Raw genomic sequence first — 20,443 nt, forward strand, 5'->3', positions numbered from 1 at the left:
TTTCCTCACTTAGTGCTTCTTATAGTCCAAAAATATGGTAGATAAACCAATCTATTATTAATAAAGAAATGCATACAAAACCTCACCAATGTGCATAAGGTACAAAAAATATCAAATACTAATTAATCAAAGTCAATAATGTGTCCATAAATATCTAAATAATTCATGGTTAATGAGGTGTCATTAATAATTATAATAAAAATTCCTAATAATTCAAGTGGTGAGTGGAGAGGATGCTGCTGGGGCGTGCTCGCACGACTGCACATAGCCAAAGCTTGAAGAAACCGCTAGGTCTGAGACTCTGTCCAGGCCCCGAACACCCTGTCCCGGAGCCTGGGATAGGGCATCCCAAACGCTGAGGGGATACAGGGTGAAAGAGAAAAGGTGTTTTCAGAGAAACATTACCTCTAGCAAGCGTTAACCCCTCTAAGACCGGAGATCACAGGTTAGGCAGCAGGTACGGAGGTAGGAGAGAGGAGGAATCTTACAGCTCCTTATGGGGCAGATAGGCAGAGAAAAGGGAAGGACATATTTACCTTTCTGTCTTTTTGTGCCCCTTCTTCAGGCCATGTCACCTTTGTCGGTGTGCTGCTTCTAGTGGAGAAAAGCTACACCAAAAAATGTGGGAGGCTTGACAGGTAGGGTGCCAAGATCACTGGTTTATGATCTACTGTTCTTTCTTTTCTTCTAGAAGCAATTAACGAGCAGCAGGCATGGTGACCCACTTGTCTCCCTGCTCATGTTTGTGGGGTAACAGGAGGTTTGAACCACCTGTATTCCCATTAGGAAAAAAAAAAAAATATATATATATATATACACTCACCTAAAGAATTATTAGGAACACCTGTTCTATTTCTCATTAATGCAATTATCTAGTCAACCAATCACATGGCAGTTGCTTCAATCCATTTAGGGGGGTGGTCCTGGTCAAGACAATCTCCTGAACACCAAACTGAATGTCAGAATGGGAAAGAAAGGTGATTTAAGCAATTTTGAGCGTGGCATGGTTGTTGGTGCCAGACGGGCCGGTCTGAGTATTTCACAATCTGCTCAGTTACTGGGATTTTCACGCACAACCATTTCTAGGGTTTATAAAGAATGGTGTGAAAAGAGAAAAACATCCAGTATGCGGCAGTCCTGTGGGCAAAAATGCCTTGTGGATGCTAGAGGTCAGAGGAGAATGGGCCGACTGATTCAAGCTGATAGAAGAGCAACGTTGACTGAAATAACCACTCGTTACAACCGAGGTATGCAGCAAAGCATTTGTGAAGCCACAACACGCACAACCTTGAGGCGGATGGGCTACAACAGCAGAAGACCCCACCGGGGACCACTCATCTCCACTACAAATAGAAAAAAAGAGGCTACAATTTGCACGAGCTCACCAAAATTGGACTGTTGAAGACTGGAAAAATGTTGCCTGGTCTGATGAGTCTCGATTTCTGTTGAGACATTCAAATGGTAGAGTCCGAATTTGGCGTAAACAGAATGAGAACATGTATCCATCCTCTGATGGCTACTTCCAGCAGGATAATGCACCATGTCACAAAGCTCCAATCATTTCACATTGGTTTCTTGACCATGACAATGAGTTCACTGTACTAAAATGGCCCCACAGTCACCAGATCTCAACCCAATAGAGCATCTTTGGGATGTGGTGTAACGGGAGCTTCGTGCCTTGGATGTGCATCCCTCAAATCTCCATCAACTGCAAGATGCTATCCTATCAATATGGGCCAACATTTCTAAAGAATGCTATCAGCACCTTGTGGAATCAATGCCACGTAGAATTAAGGCAGTTCTGAAGGCAAAAGGGGGTCCAACACCGTATTAGTATGGGGGCACTAATAATTCTTTAGGTGAGTGTATATATATATATGTATATATATATCAGCAGACCTGCAAGTAGCATGTCTGTCTCCTATGGACACTAAGATAAAACCGATTAGCTCAGTGTCTGCAGGGGAATGTAGAAGGAGCTAACATTTTTTCTCACTTAGTGTTGCCTCCTAATGGCAACAATTATAACCATGGTCTTCTGTATCCCCAAATGACATGAGCGAGAAAATTTTGTATAGCCACTGATTTATTAAATAAAGTCTATCTGTATAGTGCCACCTGCTGTTCTTTATTTCCCTGTCCACCTCAGTAACAAACATTGAAAAGACAAGCTCCCTGAGCTGTGATAGGGAGAGAGCTGCAGCCGAAAGGACACACTCCCCAAATTGTGATAGGAAGACAGTTGAAGCAAAAAGTACATGCCCTCTGGACTGTGGCAGGAAAAAAGCATCGGAATAAAGGATATGTCCTCTGAGCTGAGATAGGAAGAGAATTGCAGCAGAAACGCCAAGCCCCCCCCCCCCCCCCCCTTTCAAATAAATTGAGCACAGACCAATGAACATTAATCACAGGATAACCCCTTTAAGCGCTTGCGACATCTACAAAGTTGGACAACATTTTACCTGTGTTAAGTTCAATGAATCCTACATGTAAGGCTGGGTTGATTTCATTCACATCTTGTTCTAACAAATCATAATATGAAATTCTTTCTTTGATTTCACCAAGAGATTGTTTTTCACTTACATATTCCTGTGGAATGTAAAAGTTACACCATAAATATATAAAAATACATAATATACGGTATATCATCATACCACTTCCACCAACTACACATACTATAAGTATCATGTTAGACCGACAAGCAGCTAGTTTAATAATTACAAAATACATTATTTTAACCTTTCTCATTGTATCACATCTAGCCCTGATCCAGGCGGTGATACGCATTTCAGCAAGTTACACCATTCACTGTACAAACACCCTGCTAAATTATAGGCACTCAGCTGCTGTGGGTATGTCTATCCACAAGCTTGCTGTTTTCAACAGAACTATGTATGCAGCTCTAAAGTATAACACAGCCTGTAACTCTAGTTAATTAATTGCGCTCTGCCGAACAGCACTCTAAGGCCTTATTCACACGTCCGTTGTTTCTTTCCTGATCTGTTCCGTTTTTTGCGGAACAGATCTGGACCCATTCATTTTCAATGGGTCCTGAAAAAAATCGGACAGCTCAATGTCTGATTTTTTTTTTCAGGACCCATTGAAAATGAATGGGTCCAGATCTGTTCCGCAAAAAACGGAACAGATCAGGAAAGAAACAACGGACGTGTGAATGGACCCTAAGGGCACTTTAACATGTGGCATATTTTGTTGCAGAAATTTACGCAACTGAAAATTAGTTATGTGTTTTGGCGGCAAGTACATGGATTACAGCTCACATGAATAGAACTGATTTTCAGCTGCAAAAATTTCTGCAACAAAACCTGCCGCGTGTGAAGGTGTCCTAAATCTGGTACATTCAGAATTGCGATGAGAAGAATTTATAGCATCTCTGGCTTGTGTTATGTGTGTACTAATTTTTGCCAAATTTAACTGGTTTTATTAATACATGACTATAACACAGGACCATAATTCAGAACATTTTATTGTGTTACTACGGTAGTAGGTGTCCTGTTTCTGCATATTATGCCCATAAGCTTTGCGACTTTTGTACTTGCGTCAATTTAAAGGGAACCTGTCACCGGGATTTTGTGTATAGAGCTGAGGACATGGGTTGCTAGATGGCCGCTAGCACATCCGCAATACCCAGTCCCCATAGCTCTGTGTGCTTTTATTGTGTAAAAAAAAAGATTTGAAACATATGCAAATTAACCTGAGATGAGTCCTGTAGGTGAGATGAGTCAGGGACAGGACTCATCTCAGGTTAATTTGCATATGTATCAAATCGTTTTTTTTTACACAATAAAAGCACACAGAGCTATGGGGACTGGGTATTGCGGATGTGCTAGCGGCCATCTAGCAACCCATTTCCTCAGCTCTGTACACAAAATCCCGGTGACAGGTTCCCTTTAACTGCATGAAACACTTGAATAGAGAAGACCTAAGATTTTTATGGACACCGCTGTGCAGAAGTAGCATTCATTAGACAGCTGCACCTTCACTGGGTTCTTACTACTTAATTGCTGTTGCTTGCCATCAAGAGGGCAACAGAAGAAGCATCCGCAATGACTACTGACATTACATTCCCCGAAATGTCCATTTCTTACCCAGGTGCTCATCTGCTGTATGCAGTTGGAATACATGGTTTTACTTTTCTACTTTTTTTTAAACTGGTAACACACCATACAGACATTATACTATGTGATAAAACAGATGTGAATTACGGAGACTTACCTTCACTTTAGATTCTCTATTTTCCATCCAAAGAGTTCTGTACTTTTCAAAGCCTCCAAGTGCATCCCTAGCACTTTCCCTGAGTGAATTCACAGAGGTAGACAGTAGTAGAACCAGGTTATAAATGGTCATACTCTCAGAAACACAAGAATAGAAGTTCGTCGTTGGATTGTCCTGTTTCACTTCTGAAAAAAAAAAAGGGTTTGGTGCAGTGAGGGCGTCACCATTGCTCTTGTTGCACCAAAGCTCCGCTATTTTCTGTGACCAGCCCCTCCCTCTCTGCTCTGACTGACAGGGCCAGCTAGTGGCAAAGCAGAAAGTGAGTGGATGGCCACAGAAAGGAGTGCAGCTTGGGAGCAACAAAAGCAATGGTAATACCCTCATTGCACCAAAGGCCTAATCTGCATTATAAGAAAAAGTATCATAACTTGGGAACAGAGCTTTCTATCAACCAAAGAAATAGTGTTTAAATCAGGTGAACCACTGCTATGTGTCTAGGCAAACAGCTGAATAGGGAGGTCGCTGGTGACAGATTACCTTTAAAGGGGTTGTCCCATCATATGTATCTGATCCATGAAGGTCTGACTGCTAGAACCCCCACTGATGAGAAGAATGAGGTGCTGGAGTCCTCAGAAAGAAAGGAGCATCAGTCATGCATGTGCACTGCCACTCCATTCAGCTCTATGAGACTGCAGCACCTACCTATGTTCAGAAGATACTAGGGACAAGTTCTTAGCAGGGGCGGACATACCGCCTGTGCAGCCGGTTCGGCTGCACAGGGGCCCAGTGTGGTAGGGGGCCCCTTCTTACCGGTGGCAGGGGGAGATGAGCGCTTCCATTGTGTATATTCATCTGTATTGCCATCCTTAGGACAGCGATACAGATGGATGCTGCGGCACTGTAGGGAAGAGGCGTCTCCCTTGCCCGGTCCTCTCATAGGTTGCAGGCCTAGTGCTTATGGCCTATTAGAGGCTGGCCCAGGCAGTGTGATGACATCAGCGCGCCGCCTGAGCCGTACAGCGCGAGACACAGGCTGGAAGAGGCCTGCATCGCACCGCTCAAAGCGGCAAGGAGGTAAGTACAAGTGTTTATTTTATTATTTACGTTTTGCTAGGGGTCTTATCTGGCACCCATGGGGGCCTATACTGGGGGCCCTATCTTAGGTACTGGCTCACATGGGGGGCACTATAGAGGGGGAGAAGTACTATTGGGGCCCTATCTTATATACTGGCACACATGGGGGGCACTATGGAGAGGGAGGAGCACTATAGGGGGGGCCCTATCAAATACTTGCACACATAGGGGGCACTATGGAAAGGGAGAAGCACTATGGGGGGCCCTATCTTATATACTGGCACACATGAGGGGAACTATGGAGGGGGAGGAGAACTATGGGGACCCTATCTAGTATACTGGCACACATGGGAGGCTATGCAGAAGAGGGGAGAGCAGCACTATGGGGGCATTTTATGGGGCCCTATCTTATATACTGGCAGACATGGGGGGCACTATGGAGAGGGATGAGCACTATGGGGGCCCTATCTTATATACTGGCACACATGGGGGGCACTATGGAGAATGGGGGGATAGGAGCACTATTGGGGTAATTATATAGGGCCATTATAGTGGCACACATTATGGGGGCATTTTATACTGGCACATTATGTCAGGCACCATGGGGACAAGAGGGAGCGCACTATCGGGGCACAATATAGGAGTATTTTATACTGGCGCAAATTATAGGGCACTATGGGGACCTTGGCTCAACTGGTAGAACTAAGAGGGTTTTTTGGGCACACTGTAGGGAATATTGGCACATATTATGAGGGCACTATGGGGACATTGGCTCTACAAGGGGCACTAAGAGGAGGTATTTTCTATACTGCTACACAACAGGACATTTCTATGTACTGGTGCACATTATAAGGAGGCATTTTTCTACTGTTATACATTATAAACAGAATTATTACTACCGGGGGCATTATGGTGGGCTTTATTGCAGTTGGACTATGAGGAACATGAATACTAGTATCAGCACTATAGGAGCATTATTACTTCTGGGGCACAGTGGGGACATTACTACTGTAGGGGCACTATTACTACTATGTGTTGTCTGCTAGATAATTATTTCTATTGGTGGGACTTTGGGGAGCAGTATTACTGTGGGGGGCACCCTGGCATGGTATCAGCTTAGAACATTATCGTCACTGGATGTAAGAGGCTACTTTGACATCTGAGTTATTGATTCTGGGAGGCTCTTCTAGCAGAGAATGGTTCAGAAACGGCTGGATGCTGACAGAATGCCCTATGGCCCCATTAACTATAATGGGGTCTAACAGAAATTCGGCCACAATCTGGCAAAAATGCAGAGAATCAGCGGGACACAAACCGCTGCATGCCTGAGTTTGTGTCCGGCTAATTCCTTGCATTCTCTGCCGGATCAGGTGGCCGGAGCGTAGTGCCGCAGGTGTGAAAGTTGCCTTACACTGTATGTTTTGTATTGCTATAAGTAATGTTAGGACGGAATAGGTTAGGTTGAAAATTTGGTTTGGGAGGATATTGGGCGGGCAAGGTGCATTCTTTGCACAGGGGCCCTCTGCTGTCTGTGTCCGCCCCTGAATCTTAGGGTAAATGTGAACATATACAGAGTAAGCAATATAAGTGAAATGTGCACAGATGCTACGTACTTTCTTTCCGCCCAGAAACAATATTTTGCAACCGTGAAACTGTGACATCTTGTACAGAAGCACCTTCCGGCAGCTTCCACTGTTCCCACTGATAGACACTGCGGCTAACTTCCAGTACAAACTGAATTACATTATTTATGGCCTGCTGTATGTTATCCAGACTTGGAAGCATTACCTGTAAAGGAAATACAGTGTAGGTTTAGGTGGACACTATATTCGCGGGCGAACACTGCGAACTAGCCATCTCTATTGCCCTACAATACTTACGACGTTATCCATCACAAGGTGGACTTGTGCTACCAGGAGAGCTGCGGGATCATCACATCTTACAGGCGGAGTGAACGAATCTCTGCATTCAAAAGCACTAAAACAAATGTAAGACAATGCTTTAGTAATTACAGGGGCGCAACTACAGGCTCTTCATGTGTCTGTGGATTAATTATACTGGTCTGGATCACCTCTATAAAGGTCACTCTACGTTAAAACATTTTTTTTATTGATTATCACAGAAAATGCTTGTGATAAATTCCCTAAAATATGGTTCAGATGGACAACATCCCCTCAACTCAGAAAACAGCAGCTGAGGCTCTCCACCTGCCTGACATTACTTCTTATACGCTGATTTTCCATAGGATAACTCCTGCAGAACTGCTCAATTTCTTCCTATAAGGCACTCTGGATTGTTTTCCCTCCCATAAGGATCCCCCCCCCTCCTCACAAAGTTCAGCACCAGCTTTACATACACTCTCCAGACTTTCCTTGCTGTACTCCCTGGTGTTAATGACATAAATACACAAAGACACAATAGATTTTATATTATTCACTATCATTTCTTTCTTTCTTTTTAATTCTCCAAAATTCAACTACTGTATAAATTTCTCGCTCGTATCATTGGGGGACACAGAAGACCATGGGTATAGCTGCTGCCACTAGGAGGCGGCACTAAACAAAAAAGTGCTAGCTCGTCCCCTCAGCTATACCCCTCCTGCAGACACTGAGCTAATCAGTTTTAGCTTAGTGTCCATAGGAGACAGACATGTTTTTCCTGCAGGTCTGCCAAAGATCTTTTTCAGATTCGGGCTACAGGCGGGCTCTAACCACCTGTTCTCCCACAATTGAGGGGGGAGACCAGTGGGTCCTCAAGCCCGCTGCTCGTTTGCCACCTCTGGAAGACAAAGGAGGTACAGTGGTTCTCAATTCCACTGTCACCCGCCAGCTAGTGTCACCTTGACTGCAACTCCTGGAAGTCCCCCTGTTATCGGTGTAGCCGCCCTCCCCAAGAGGCAGCACACTGAGGAAGGTGACACTGCTGGAATCAGGGTGGGCAGAAACTGTCTAGGTAAGTATATTACCAACCTTCCCCTGCTGGCCCCCCCTTTGCCTGAGCGCCCCCCCCCCCCCCCCCCTCCCGCCTCCTTTGACTGGTTCTAGAGGTTAATATTTTCATGCTGGGTTCCCTTCTCCTGCGTTATCCAAGTAAACACAGAAAAATAGGGTTTTTTCTTCAGTACCTTGAGCCCCTTCTTTTCCTGTAGCTGGTGATTTTCCGGCCCTCGGTCCCGCCTCCGGCCCCATCACCTTCCTCCAAGCCCTGCAGTGTTTTCCAGCGGCCGCTGGCCTCCGTGGGCGACCGCGACTTTTCTCCACTGGGCATCGGTACGCCCGTTCCCGGCCTCATCTTTCCCCGTTGGCACTCCAGCTCCCTCCCTGCATTGCTGTCCCAGCCGGAAGTTCTTCCACTCGGCCCCACCTGTACGCGAGGCCGCGGCTCTGAGGCCTAGTAGGCCGCGTCTTCCACAGTGTTTGGGGGGCGGGAACTGTATTTTCTCAGCGCAAACCTTTAGCTCCACCAGCTGCCCACTCAGCTCCGCCCCCCGCCTACTGCTTAACCCTTTCCTTCCTCAGAACTACTGTTGCTGGGGAAAATAATTACTTATAACTCAAAAAACGGTTAATAGGACTGTGGCTGTATGTAAATTTAACAATTATTATTAACCCTTGGAGTTTCCGGTCCTATTGGGCCTAGTTCCCACCGCCCTATACTTATCTGGCAGGGGAGATACCATGATCACTAAGGTGATTCTCCCAGGGTGAGGTTCATCTGTTGCACTCATGGTGTTCTGACCCTGCGTTTTCCCCAAATGCGGGAAACTCGACTGTGTGGTGGTGGGGGACTGAGTTCGTGCTTTCTAAGTCCTATAACACTACCCGCCTGCCATAGGCGGAGTACTTGCCCTACCACTAGCTACATACGTTCTATAGTGCTATCATCTTTCCATAGCCAGAATACTTTCACTACCGCTGGATACCGCACTCCCTGTAGCATTAAACCTTTCATAAATGGAGTAGTTACACTACCACTGGATTCGGTAAGTCCTGTCACATTCCCTTCCTTACTTAGGAGGAATATGTGCATTTACCACTGCATACTGTAGATCCTGTAGCATTACCCTCCTTTCATCGGCGGAGTAGTTGCACAATCAGTAGTACTTGCACTACCAGTGGACACTGTACATCATGTCGGGCTCCCCTCCTTACTTAGACAGAGTAATTCCACTACCACGGGAAACCTCCATCCTATAGCATTATCCGCCTTTCTTAGGTGGAGTAATTGCATGAACATTGACTACCGCAACTACTCTCACTTCTTCCTTGACGCATTGCATCCTGTTCCATGGGTGGTGTATTTGCTAGTCAAGGTACCTACAATCTACTTATTCCCCGTCATAGGTGGTATTTTGGCACTACCACTGGATACTGTGCCTACTTCCTCAGGTAGTCATTGTATAGATTGGTGTCGGGCGCCTACGTGGCAACCTCTGTCTTCCCAGGGTGTTGTCCCACAACACGTCTTTCCTGGTGCCTTGAGTCCCTGTGCTGAGCATTCTAATTTTCTTGATTGTCATTGACACGCTCGGCGTCCACACTACTTCAATAGGTGAAACATCTGCACTGGTTGCGTTTTCTTTCTTTTCAGGTGGAGTATTGCGCTAGCACCCATTCATGGTGAAAACAGCTGTTTGACCTTCTTTTCTGGTGGAGTCTCTCCTCTGGCCCTAAAGGCCATCGTTGCTAGTATGGCCTCCCACTATGAGGCAGTCTTTGCGCTGGCTATACATATTATGGCTACTCCTGTTCCGTGACTACTTGTCACCGCCAGTTCTGTGAGAAGGTCTGGCAGACGTTCTTCTCTACCTCTTGCATGACGTTCTTTGTTTTGGTTTCACTTAGTCATCCCCTTTCCTTCTGCCAGGTGTCACCTATTTAAGCTAATTGTCTCCTTTTATATTCCCTCCCATACTGCCTCACTTTGCGGTTTATACTACTTCCTGGATGAGGTGTTCACTGTTGGAGGCTGCTGCAGCTGTTTGCTAAGATAAGTCTTTTTCTTTTTTGTGTTTCCTTGCTGACTTTATTCTAGGTGACCCTGACTCCGTCCGAATTAAGTGCAGGGAGCCGGTGGTCGTGTCCCCTCACTATTATAGGGTCTTCAGGTGTCACACAGTCTTAGGTACGTGGGCATGCAATCGTCTACAATTCAGACACTTGCATGGGCATAGCAGTCAGCTAGAGCTCTTAGGGTTTTATAGGGCTCACCCATATGCTCCTTAGTTTGGGAACAAGCCAGTCGGATGTTTATTTATAAGTTCCAGCTATCTGCAACATCATCCGTGACATTATAAACCGCCATAACGGTCTTAAGCATGGATCCGGTTTCAGCCTTGATTGACCGCATGCAAGGTCTTTCGCTGGAGGTAGCAGATCTCCGTAAAACTGTGTCTCAGTTTCAGGTAACCGGTTCTGCTGGCGTTCATGGAGTTTGTTCCGAGCCTAAGGTCTCGCTTTCAGATACGTTCTCCGGGGGTAGTGAGAATTTTGTTTGCCTTAGAGAGGCTTGCAAACTCAATTTTCGCCTACTTCCCCATTCCTCTGGTGATGAGGAGCAGAGGGTGGGGATGATCATCTCGCTGCTCAGGGATAACGCTCAGTCTTGGGCCTTTTCGCTGCCAGTGGGGGCACTGCCCCTCCAATCGGTGGATGAATTTTTTGTAGCCCTGGGGCAGATATATGATGACCCGGATCGTATTGCTCTGGCTGAATCTAAACTGCGTCTTTTATGCCAGGGTAAACAGTCCGCAGAGATATATTGTTCTGAATTTCGGAGATGGGCAGCTGATACTGGTTGGAATGATGCTGCACTCCGAAGTCAATTTTGCCATGGTCTTTTGGAAAGATTGAAAGATGCATTTGCTTTTCATGAGAGACCAGCCTCGTTAGAGTCTGCCATGACAGGCATCTTAGAGAGAGAGAGGAGACTACTCCTTCCTGTCATATTCAGCCCAAGGACAGTGGGGCTGTCTTATTCAGTGTGCAGGGGTCTCAGTCTCTCTCAATCCCCTCTGAGGAGGAGGCCATTCAGCTGGGTTTGCTTGCCTCTGATAGTAGAAGATTCAGCTCTCAGAGGAGGGTTTGTTTCTGTTGTGGAGGTATAAATCATTTGGCTAATGTTTGCCCTTCTATGAGATTCATGGAGGTTTCTGAGGGCAATAAAAGAAAAACAAAAAGAGAGAAACCCTCTAAAAACTTTCCATTTGCTACTTTTGGCAAGGTTGATGCGGAAATTGAAGGTTTGCCATTTGATTGTAGTTCCCGTTTTCTCCTACCTGCCAGGATGGCGCTAGACAGCAAGAACATTGTTTGTGAGATTTTTGTAGATAGTGGAGCAGCTGTCAATCTCATTGATAATCAATTTGCAATAACGCATGGTTTCCAGGTATGCACTTTGGGAAAGGATATACCTGTTTTTGCTATCTATTCCGCTCCACTTTCTCAAAGATCGTTAAAGGGCATAGTTCACAATATCCGTTTGACTGTGGCTGACGCTCATGTTGAGGATATGTCGCGTTTCGTCCTAAGCGGATTACCTACTCCTCTAGTGTTGGGGCTACCCTGGCTCACTAAACATAACCCCACCATTGATTGGCAAGCACGGCAAATAAATAGTTGGAGTGAGTTTTTCAGAGAGAATTGCCTCACGGCGTCTCTTTCAGAGGTTTCTACCAAGACTTTACCATCTTTTCTCTCTGAATTTTTGTATGTGTTTTCCGAGAGAGGCGTCCGGGAGTTGCCCCCTCACCGGGAGTACGACTGCACTATTAATCTCATCCCAGGCGCCAAGCTGCCAAAATCACGTTTATACAATCTCTCCCAACCTGAAAGAGTCGCTATGCGTACTTATATCTTTGAAAGCCTGAGAAAGGAACACATCCGACCCTCGAAGTCACCTGTTGCAGCTGTTTTGTTTTTTTGTTAAGAAAAAAGATAGTTCTTCAAGACCTTATCTGGATTTCAGGGAGCTGAACCGTATCATAATTTGTGACCCATATCCGCTTCCTCTGATACCGGACCTGTTTAACCAGATTGTTGGAGCTAAAGTTTTTTCAAAGTTGGATTTAAGAGAGGCATACAACCTAGTCAGGGTCAGGGAAGGGGACGAATGGAAGACGGCCTTCAATACCCCTGAGGGTCATTTCGAGAATTTGGTTATGCCCTTTGGTTTGATGAATGCTCCGGCCGTCTTCCAACATTTTGTGAACAGCATTTTTTATCATTTAATGGGGAAATTTGTACTGGTGTATCTAGATGACATTTAGATTTTTTTCTCCTGATTTCAAGACTCATCGGGACCACCTACGTCAGGTCTTTCTGATTCTGCGGGAAAATAAATTGTACGCTAAACTGGAAAAATGTGTGTTTGCGGTTCCAGAGATTCAATTTCTTGGTTTTCTTCTCTCCGCTTCTGGTTTTCGCATGGACCCTGAGAAGGTCCGCGCTGTTCTTGATTGGGAGCTTCCTGAGAATCAGAAGGCACTGATGCAGTTTTTGGGTTTTGCCAATTATTACAGAAAGTTCATTTTGAATTATTCCTCGGTTGTTAAGCCACTCACTGATATGACTAAAAAGGGGGTAGATTTTTCCTCGTGGTCGGTAGATGCGCTTAAAGCCTTTTCTAGTATCAAAGAGAGTTTTGCTTCCCCTCCCATTTTAGTACAACCTGATGTCTCTCTACCTTTTATTGTTGAGGTGGATGCTTCTGAGCTGGGTGTGAGTGCGGTCTTATTTCAGGGTCCCTCTCCTGCCAAATGGCGACCGTGTGCCTTTTTCTCAAGGAAACTCTCCTCTGCAGAGAGAAATTACGATGTGGGAGATAGGGAGTTGTTGGCCATCAAATTAGCTTTTGAAGAATGGCGCAATTGGTTAGAGAGAGCCAGACACCCTATTACAGTGTTTACCGACCATAAGAATCTGGCCTACTTGGAATCGGCCAAGCGTCTGAACCCGAGACAGGCCAGATGGTCTTTGTTCTTTTCTAGGTTTAAATTTGTTGTCACGTTCGCCCTGGGGTTAAAAATGTGTAGGCGGATGCCCTGTCACGTTGTTTTCCGGGAGGGGGGAACTTTTAAGACCCGGGTCCCATTTTGGCTGAAGGGGTGGTCGTCTGCTCTTTATCCTGATTTGGAGGCAGAGGTTCAGGCAGCGCAGGCAGAGGCTCCTGATCTTTGTCCTCCTGGGAGGTTGTTTGTGCCTCTCGCTTTACGACACAAGGTTTTTAACCCCTTAAGGACCTAGGACGTACCGGTACGCCCTATTTCCCGAGTCCTTAAGGACCCAGGACGTACCGGTACGTCCTGACTTAAAATCTGTATTCCGGCGCCCCAGGGGTTAATTGGAACGGGATTTCGGCTGAAATCATTCAGCCGGCATCCCGTAACAATGCAGGGGGGGGTCATTTGACCCCCCTGTATCGGCGATCGCAGCAAACCGCAGGTCAATTCAGACCTGCGGTTTGCTGCGCTTTTTGCAGTTTCTGATCGCCGCGGTCCCTGACCGCGGGGATCAGAAACTTTAGAGTGGCTAAAATAAATATTTTTCACCCCCCCCTGCACGATTTTATGCCGGAGGGTGGTGCGGGGGGGGTGTCGCAGGCGGTGGGGGCGTTGCGGGAGGCGGGCGGTGCGGCAGGCGGGATCGCGATCCCCCGCCCGCCTCCCCATGAACGATCGTTGGCTTCTAGTGGTTGTACCAGGGTGCCAGCACATTGCTGGCACCCTGGTATAAACGGCTGACATCTGTGAAGATGTCAGCCGTTTAACCCTTTCCATACCGCGGTCCGTACGGACCGCTGTATGGAAAAAGTTAACTGTCATCGGTCAGGGAGCTCCCTCCCTCTCCATCGGGGGGCTGCTGTGGCTTTGCAGCCCCCCGATGGAGAGGGAGAGAGCCCCCCGACAGCCCCCCTCAGCCCTGTGCTTACCCTTCCCCGTCTGCGAAGTTCTGAGCAGACGGGGAGGGTTCCCATGGCAACAGGATGCCTGCTCAGGCGTCCTGCTGTCCATGGTGCTGAACAGATCTGTGCTAAAAGCACAGATCTGTTCAGTGTAAGTAAAATACAGTACAGAACAATATATATTGTTCTGTACTGTATTATACAGACATCAGACCCACTGGATCTTCAAGAACCAAGTGGGTCTGGGTCACAAAAATGTAAAAAAAAGTGAAAAAAGTTAAGATAAAAAAAAAAAACATTTATCACTGAATAAAAATTAAAAAAATAAAATAAACTACACATATTAGGTATCGCCGCGTCCGTAACGACCTGATCTATAAAATGGTCATGTTACTTTCCCCGCACGGTGAACGCCATAAAAATAAAAAAATAAAAACTATGAGAAAATTGAAATTTTGCCCACCTTACTTCCCAAAAAAGGTAATAAAAGTGATCAAAAAAGTCGCATGTACGCCAAAATAGTACCAATCAAACCGTCATCTCATCCCGCAAAAAATGAGACCCTACTCAAGATAATCGCCCAAAAGCTGAAAAAACTATGGCTCTTAGACTATGGAGACACTAAAACATGATTTTTTTTTTTTCAAAAATGAACTCATTCTGTAAAACTTACATAAATAAAAAAAGTATACATATTAGGTATCGCCGCGTCCGTATCGACCGGCTCTATAAAAATATCACATGACCTAACCCCTCAGATGACCACCGTAAAAAAATAAAAATAAAAACAGTGTAAAAAAAGCCATTTTTTGCCATCTTACGTCACAAAAAGTGTAATAGCAAGCGATCAAAAAGTCATATGCACCCCAAAATAGTGCCAATCAAACCGTCATCTCATCCCGCAAAAAATGAGACCCTACTCAAGATAATCGCCCAAAAACTGAAAAAACTATGGCTCTTAGAATATGGAGACACTAAAACATTTTTTTGGTTTTAAAAATGAAGTTATTGTATAAAACTTACATAAATAAAAAAAAATGTATACATATTAGGTATCGCCGCGTCCGCGACAACCTGCTCTATAAAAATACCACATGATCTAACCTGTCAGATGAATGTTGTAAATAACAAAAAAAAAAACGTGCCAAAACAGCTATTTCTTGTTACCTTGCTGCACAAAAAGTGTAATATAGAGCAACCAAAAATCATATGTACCCTAAACTAGTACCAACAAAATTGCCACCCTATCCCGTAGTTTCTAAAATAGAGTCACTTTTTTGGAGTTTTTACTCTAGGGGTGCATCAGGGGGGCTTCAAATGGGACATGGTGTCAAAAAAAACAGTCCAGCAAAACCTGCCTTCCAAAAACCGTATGGCATTCCTTTCCTTCTGCACCCTGCCGTGTGCCCGTACAGCGGTTTACGACCACATATGGGGTGTTTCTGTAAACTACAGAATAAGGGCCATAAATATTGAGTTTTGTTTGGCTGTTAACCCTTGCTTTGTAACTGGAAAAATAATATTAAAATGGAAAATCTGCCAAAAATGTGAAATTTTGAAATTGTGTCTCTATTTTCCATTCAATCTTGTGCAACACCTAAAGGGTTAACAAAGTTTGTAAAATCAGTTTTGAATAGCTTGAGGGGTGTAGTTTCTTAGATGGGGTCACTTTTATGGAATTTCTAATCTAGGGGTGCATCAGGGGGGCTTCAAATGGGACATGGTGTCAAAAAACCAGTCCATAAAAATCAGCCTTCCAAAAACCAAACGGCGCACCTTTCACTCTACGCCCCGCTGTGTGGCCGTACAGTAGTTTACGGTCACATATTGGGTGTTTCTGTAAACGGCAGAGTCAGGGCAATAAAGATACAATCTTGTTTGGCTGTTAACCCTTGCTTTGTTAGTGGAAAAAATGGGTTAAAATGAAAAATTTGACAAAAATATGAAATTCTCAAATTTCCTCCCCATTTGCCAATAACTCTTGTGCAACACCTAAAGGGTTAACAATGTATGCAAAATCAGTTTTGAATACCTTGAGGGGTGTAGTTTCTTAGATGGGGTCATTTTTGGGTGGTTTCTATTATGTAAGCCTCGCAAAGTGACTTCAGACCTGAACTGGTCTCTAAAAATTGAGTTTTTGTAAATTTCTGAAAAATTTCAAGATTTGCTTCTAAACTTCTAAGCCTTATAACATCCCCAAAAAATAAAATATCATTCCCAAAACAATTCAAACATGAAGTAGACATATGGGGAATGTAAAGTCATCACAATTTTTTGGGGTATTACTATGTATTACAGAAGTAGAGAAACTGAAACTTTGAAATTTGCTAATTTTTTTCAAATTTTTGGTAAATTAGGTATTTTTTTGTGCAAAAAAAATAATTTTTTTGACTTCATTTTACCAGTGTCATGAAGTACAATATGTGACGAAAAAACAATCTCAGAATGGCCTGGATAAGTCAAAGCGTTTTAAAGTTATGAGCACTTAAAGTGACACTGGTCAGATTTGCAAAAAATGGCCTGGTCCTTAAGGTGAAAATGAGCCCGGTCCTTAAGGGGTTAAGGAGCACCACGATACTGTCCTTGCTGGGCACCCGGGGAGTAGAGCCACAGTGGATCTCATTGCTCGGAGATTCTGGTGGCCGGCTCTTTATAAGACGGTTGAGGGTTTTGTGGCAGCTTGCGAGACCTGCGCCCATGCCAAGGTCCCTCATTCACGGCTATCGGGTTCCCTCCTCCCGTTACCCATTCCTTCCCGTCCTTGGACGCATCTGTCTATGGACTTCATTACGGACCTGCCTCGTTCCTCGGGGAAGACTGTGATTCTGGTGGTAGTGGACCCATTTAGCAAAATGGCGCATTTCATTCCCTTTCCTGGGTTACCCAATGATAAGACATTAGCGCAAACATTTGTTGATCACATTGTTAAATTGCATGGCATTCCTTCAGACATCGTTTCTGATAGGGGCAAGCAATTTGTTTCCAGATTCTGGAAGGCCTTCTGTTCTCGCTTGGGGATTCGGTTGTTGTTCTCTTCTGCTTTTCACCCGCAGTCGAATGGTCAGACCGAACGCGTCAATCAGAATCTGGAGACATATCTGCGCTGTTTTGTGGCGGAGAATCAGGAGGATTGGTATTCTTTTTTGTCCCTTGCCGAGTTTGCTTTAAATAACCGTCGCCAGGAGTCCTCTGATAAGTCACAATTTTTTCGTGCATATGGGTTTTATCCGCAGTTTGGGACATTCTCTTGAGAGGGGTAGAAGACGAGGAAAATCTCTCCTTATCAGGTAAACCAGAAGGGTTTACCTGATGAGGAGATATTTTTCTCGTCTTTGTCATTTATTTGGCAAAAGATTCAGGGTAATCTGAAGAGGATGAGTGAGAGATATAAGCGTGTGGCGGATAAGAGACGTGTGCCTGGTCCGGACCTGAATGTGGGTGATCTGGTGTAGTTGTCTACAAAGAATATCAAACTGAAGGTTCCCTCCTGGAAGTTGGGTCCTAGGTTTATTGGGCCTTACAAGATCTTGTCCGTCATCAATCCCGTTGCCTTCCGTCTTGATCTTCCTCAGACTTGGAAGATCCATAATGTTTTTCACAAGTCCCTAATAAAACCTTATGTCCAACCCACTGTACCCTCCTCTTTGCCTCCTCCTCCGATTTTTGTTGATGGCAATCTTGAATTTCAGGTCTCTAGGATTGTGGATTCTCGCATTATCCGCGGTTCTTTCCAGTGCCTCGTTCATTGGGAGGGTTATGGTCCCGAGGAGAGGATGTGGGTCCCAGTGGCGGACATTAAGGCCACTCGTCTCATCAGGGCTTTCCATAGGTCTCATCCTGAGAAGGTGGGCTCTGAGTGTCCGGAGTCCACCCGTAGAGGGAGGGGTACTGTCACCGCCAGTTCTGGTCTGGCAGACGTTCTTCGCTACCTCTTGCATGACGTTCTTTGTTTTGGTTTCACTTTGTCATCTCCTTTCCTTCTCCCAGGTGTCATTTATTTAGACTAATTGTCTCCCTTTATATTCCCTCCCATACTGCCTTACTTTGCGGTTTATACTACTTTCTGCATGAGGTGTTCACTGTTGGAGGCTGCTGCTGCTGTTTGCTAAAATAAGTCTTTTTCTTTATTTGTGTTTCCTTGCTGGCTTGATTCTAGGTGACCCTGACTCCGTCCGTATTAAGTGCAGGGAGCCGGTGGTCGTGTCCCCTCACTATTATAGAGTCTTCAGGTGTCACACAGTCTTAGGTACGTGGGCATGCAATCGTCTACCATTCAGACCCTTGGTATATACAAGCAGTTCTCCCTCTAGGGGTGGAACTAGGGTTGAGCGAACCCGAACGGTAAAGTTCGGGTTCGTACCGAACTTTAGGATTTTTGGACCCCGGACCTGAACCCGAACATTTTTGTAAAAGTTCGGGTTCGGTGTTCGCCGCTTTCTTGGCGCTTTTTGAAAGGCTGCACAGCAGCCAATCAACAAGCGTCATACTACTTGCCCCAAGAGGCCATCACAGCCATGCCTACTAATGGCATGGCTGTGATTGGCCAGAGCAGCATGTGACCCAGGCTTTATATAAGCTTGGGTCACGTAGCGCTGCACGTCACTCTGCTGTTACAAGTGTAGGGAGAGGATGCTGCTGGACTTGTGATTTCAGGGAGAGCATAGGAGAGAATCTAACTCAGAAATCTACAGACAAATAGTTGTGTGGGTGCAGGGCACTATCGTTTTACCCTGCCCTGAGCTCATTGACCAAAATAACAAACTTTTAGAATTTTGTTAGTTAGGTGGGTGGCGGCGGCCATTTTATGCATACTCCGTGCACCAGCACTGCATCTGAGCTTTTGGGACATTGCAAATCACCATTTTTTGGGGGCAAACTACAACATCTGGATTAGTCAGTGTGCAATTTAAGGTAGAAATACACCCATCATTTTCTGGGGTTTGAAAAACACATTATTATTTTCAATAAACAGTATTTGCCAGATCTGCAAGTGTTAAATTCAAGTTTAATATATAGAGCATTCATATTCTGTTAGCAAAAAAAGACTTTTTGGGCAATCTACAACATCTGTATTAGTCAGTGTGCAATTTAAGCTAGAAATACACCCATCATTTTCTGGGGTTTGAAAAACACACTTATTTGACAAAAAACAGTATTTGCCAGATCTGCAAGATCTAAATTCAAGTTTAATATATACAGCATTCATATTCTGAGTTATATAGGATAAACCAGGCACTCAAGTATGGAGTATATTAATAAGGGTATTTATTCCCACAATAGAATATAACAATAAAATTCACCAATAAAATACTATAAAATATTTAAAAAAACACTTTAAACCATATTAGCAGCAATAATATACATATACACCAAAAGTCAATGCATTAATTGGATAGCAGCGGCATCAGTACATAAATTAGCAGCAGCAATGGACATATGCACTAGTTAATAAATAGCGGCATTGGACATATGCGGTTTGGAGATGCTGAAGTCATTGGGTTCAGAAGACAAGGAAAACGCAGGAAAACCGCAGTTGATAACAAAGTCTTATAAGCGCTTTTTCGGTTTTGGTAATATTGAATTGCACAGCGGTGGCGTCCCACCGATTTGAGCAACTGTGTTGCTTAGTTTTACCTGGCCAGTATGTCTTTGTCCTACGTCCGGATCTGTAGAAATTTGCTGTGGGTGCGGTGTCACCTGTATATCCTGCTCACGAAAGCAATGTCTGTGGCTTTGTTAGGATTCCTCCGGTGTTCGTCGCTCTCAGTCACAGCTAGTCAATTCTTGGAAGTCCAGGGGAGCTATTTTTCCAGCATGCCGGTACAGGGTATTAAACCATACGCGTTTCGGGGTTCTCTGAATGACCCCTTCCTCAGTGGTAACCCTGAAGTGCTTCCCCACATCCTTTTATATAAAATCTTGGAAAAAAACAAGATCCGGACAGGATCTCATCGTGCCAAAACATGGAAGACTGGAATTATCCAATATATTCATTGAATGCGTTTTTCCTTATGCGATTCCTGTGCTCTGATTTTCGCTGCGTTTTTTAGGTAAGTTGCGTTTTATACTCCACTGCTATTTAAATGCAGAGTAGATCATATGCCACATAATTTCAGTTACAATATAATACTTAAAATATATTTAAAAATATATAAATATATAAAAATATGCATATATATATAAAAATGCATATATATATAAAAATGCATATATATATATAAAACACAACCACATC

The 20,443-nt window shown here is 44.5% G+C and overlaps 1 protein-coding gene and 1 pseudogene across 1 annotated transcript in view; one reads left to right on the forward strand and one right to left on the reverse strand.

Annotated features, from left to right (window-relative positions):
- DNAH8 (dynein axonemal heavy chain 8) overlaps positions 1-20,443 on the reverse strand; it is a 622,089-nt gene that overhangs the window by 387,090 nt on the left and 214,556 nt on the right. Inside the window, exons 27-30 of the mRNA XM_040430275.1 lie at positions 7,188-7,284; positions 6,921-7,095; positions 4,234-4,418; positions 2,463-2,589 (exon numbers count right to left, since the gene is read on the reverse strand). Of these exons, the coding sequence (XP_040286209.1) occupies positions 2,463-2,589; positions 4,234-4,418; positions 6,921-7,095; positions 7,188-7,284 (584 nt within the window). The remainder of the gene's footprint in view (positions 1-2,462; positions 2,590-4,233; positions 4,419-6,920; positions 7,096-7,187; positions 7,285-20,443) is intronic.
- On the forward strand, positions 8,960-9,113 carry LOC121000234 (annotated as a pseudogene).

This window comes from Bufo bufo, chromosome 4 (assembly GCF_905171765.1).
Source record: "Bufo bufo chromosome 4, aBufBuf1.1, whole genome shotgun sequence".
NCBI lineage: Eukaryota > Metazoa > Chordata > Amphibia > Anura > Bufonidae > Bufo > Bufo bufo.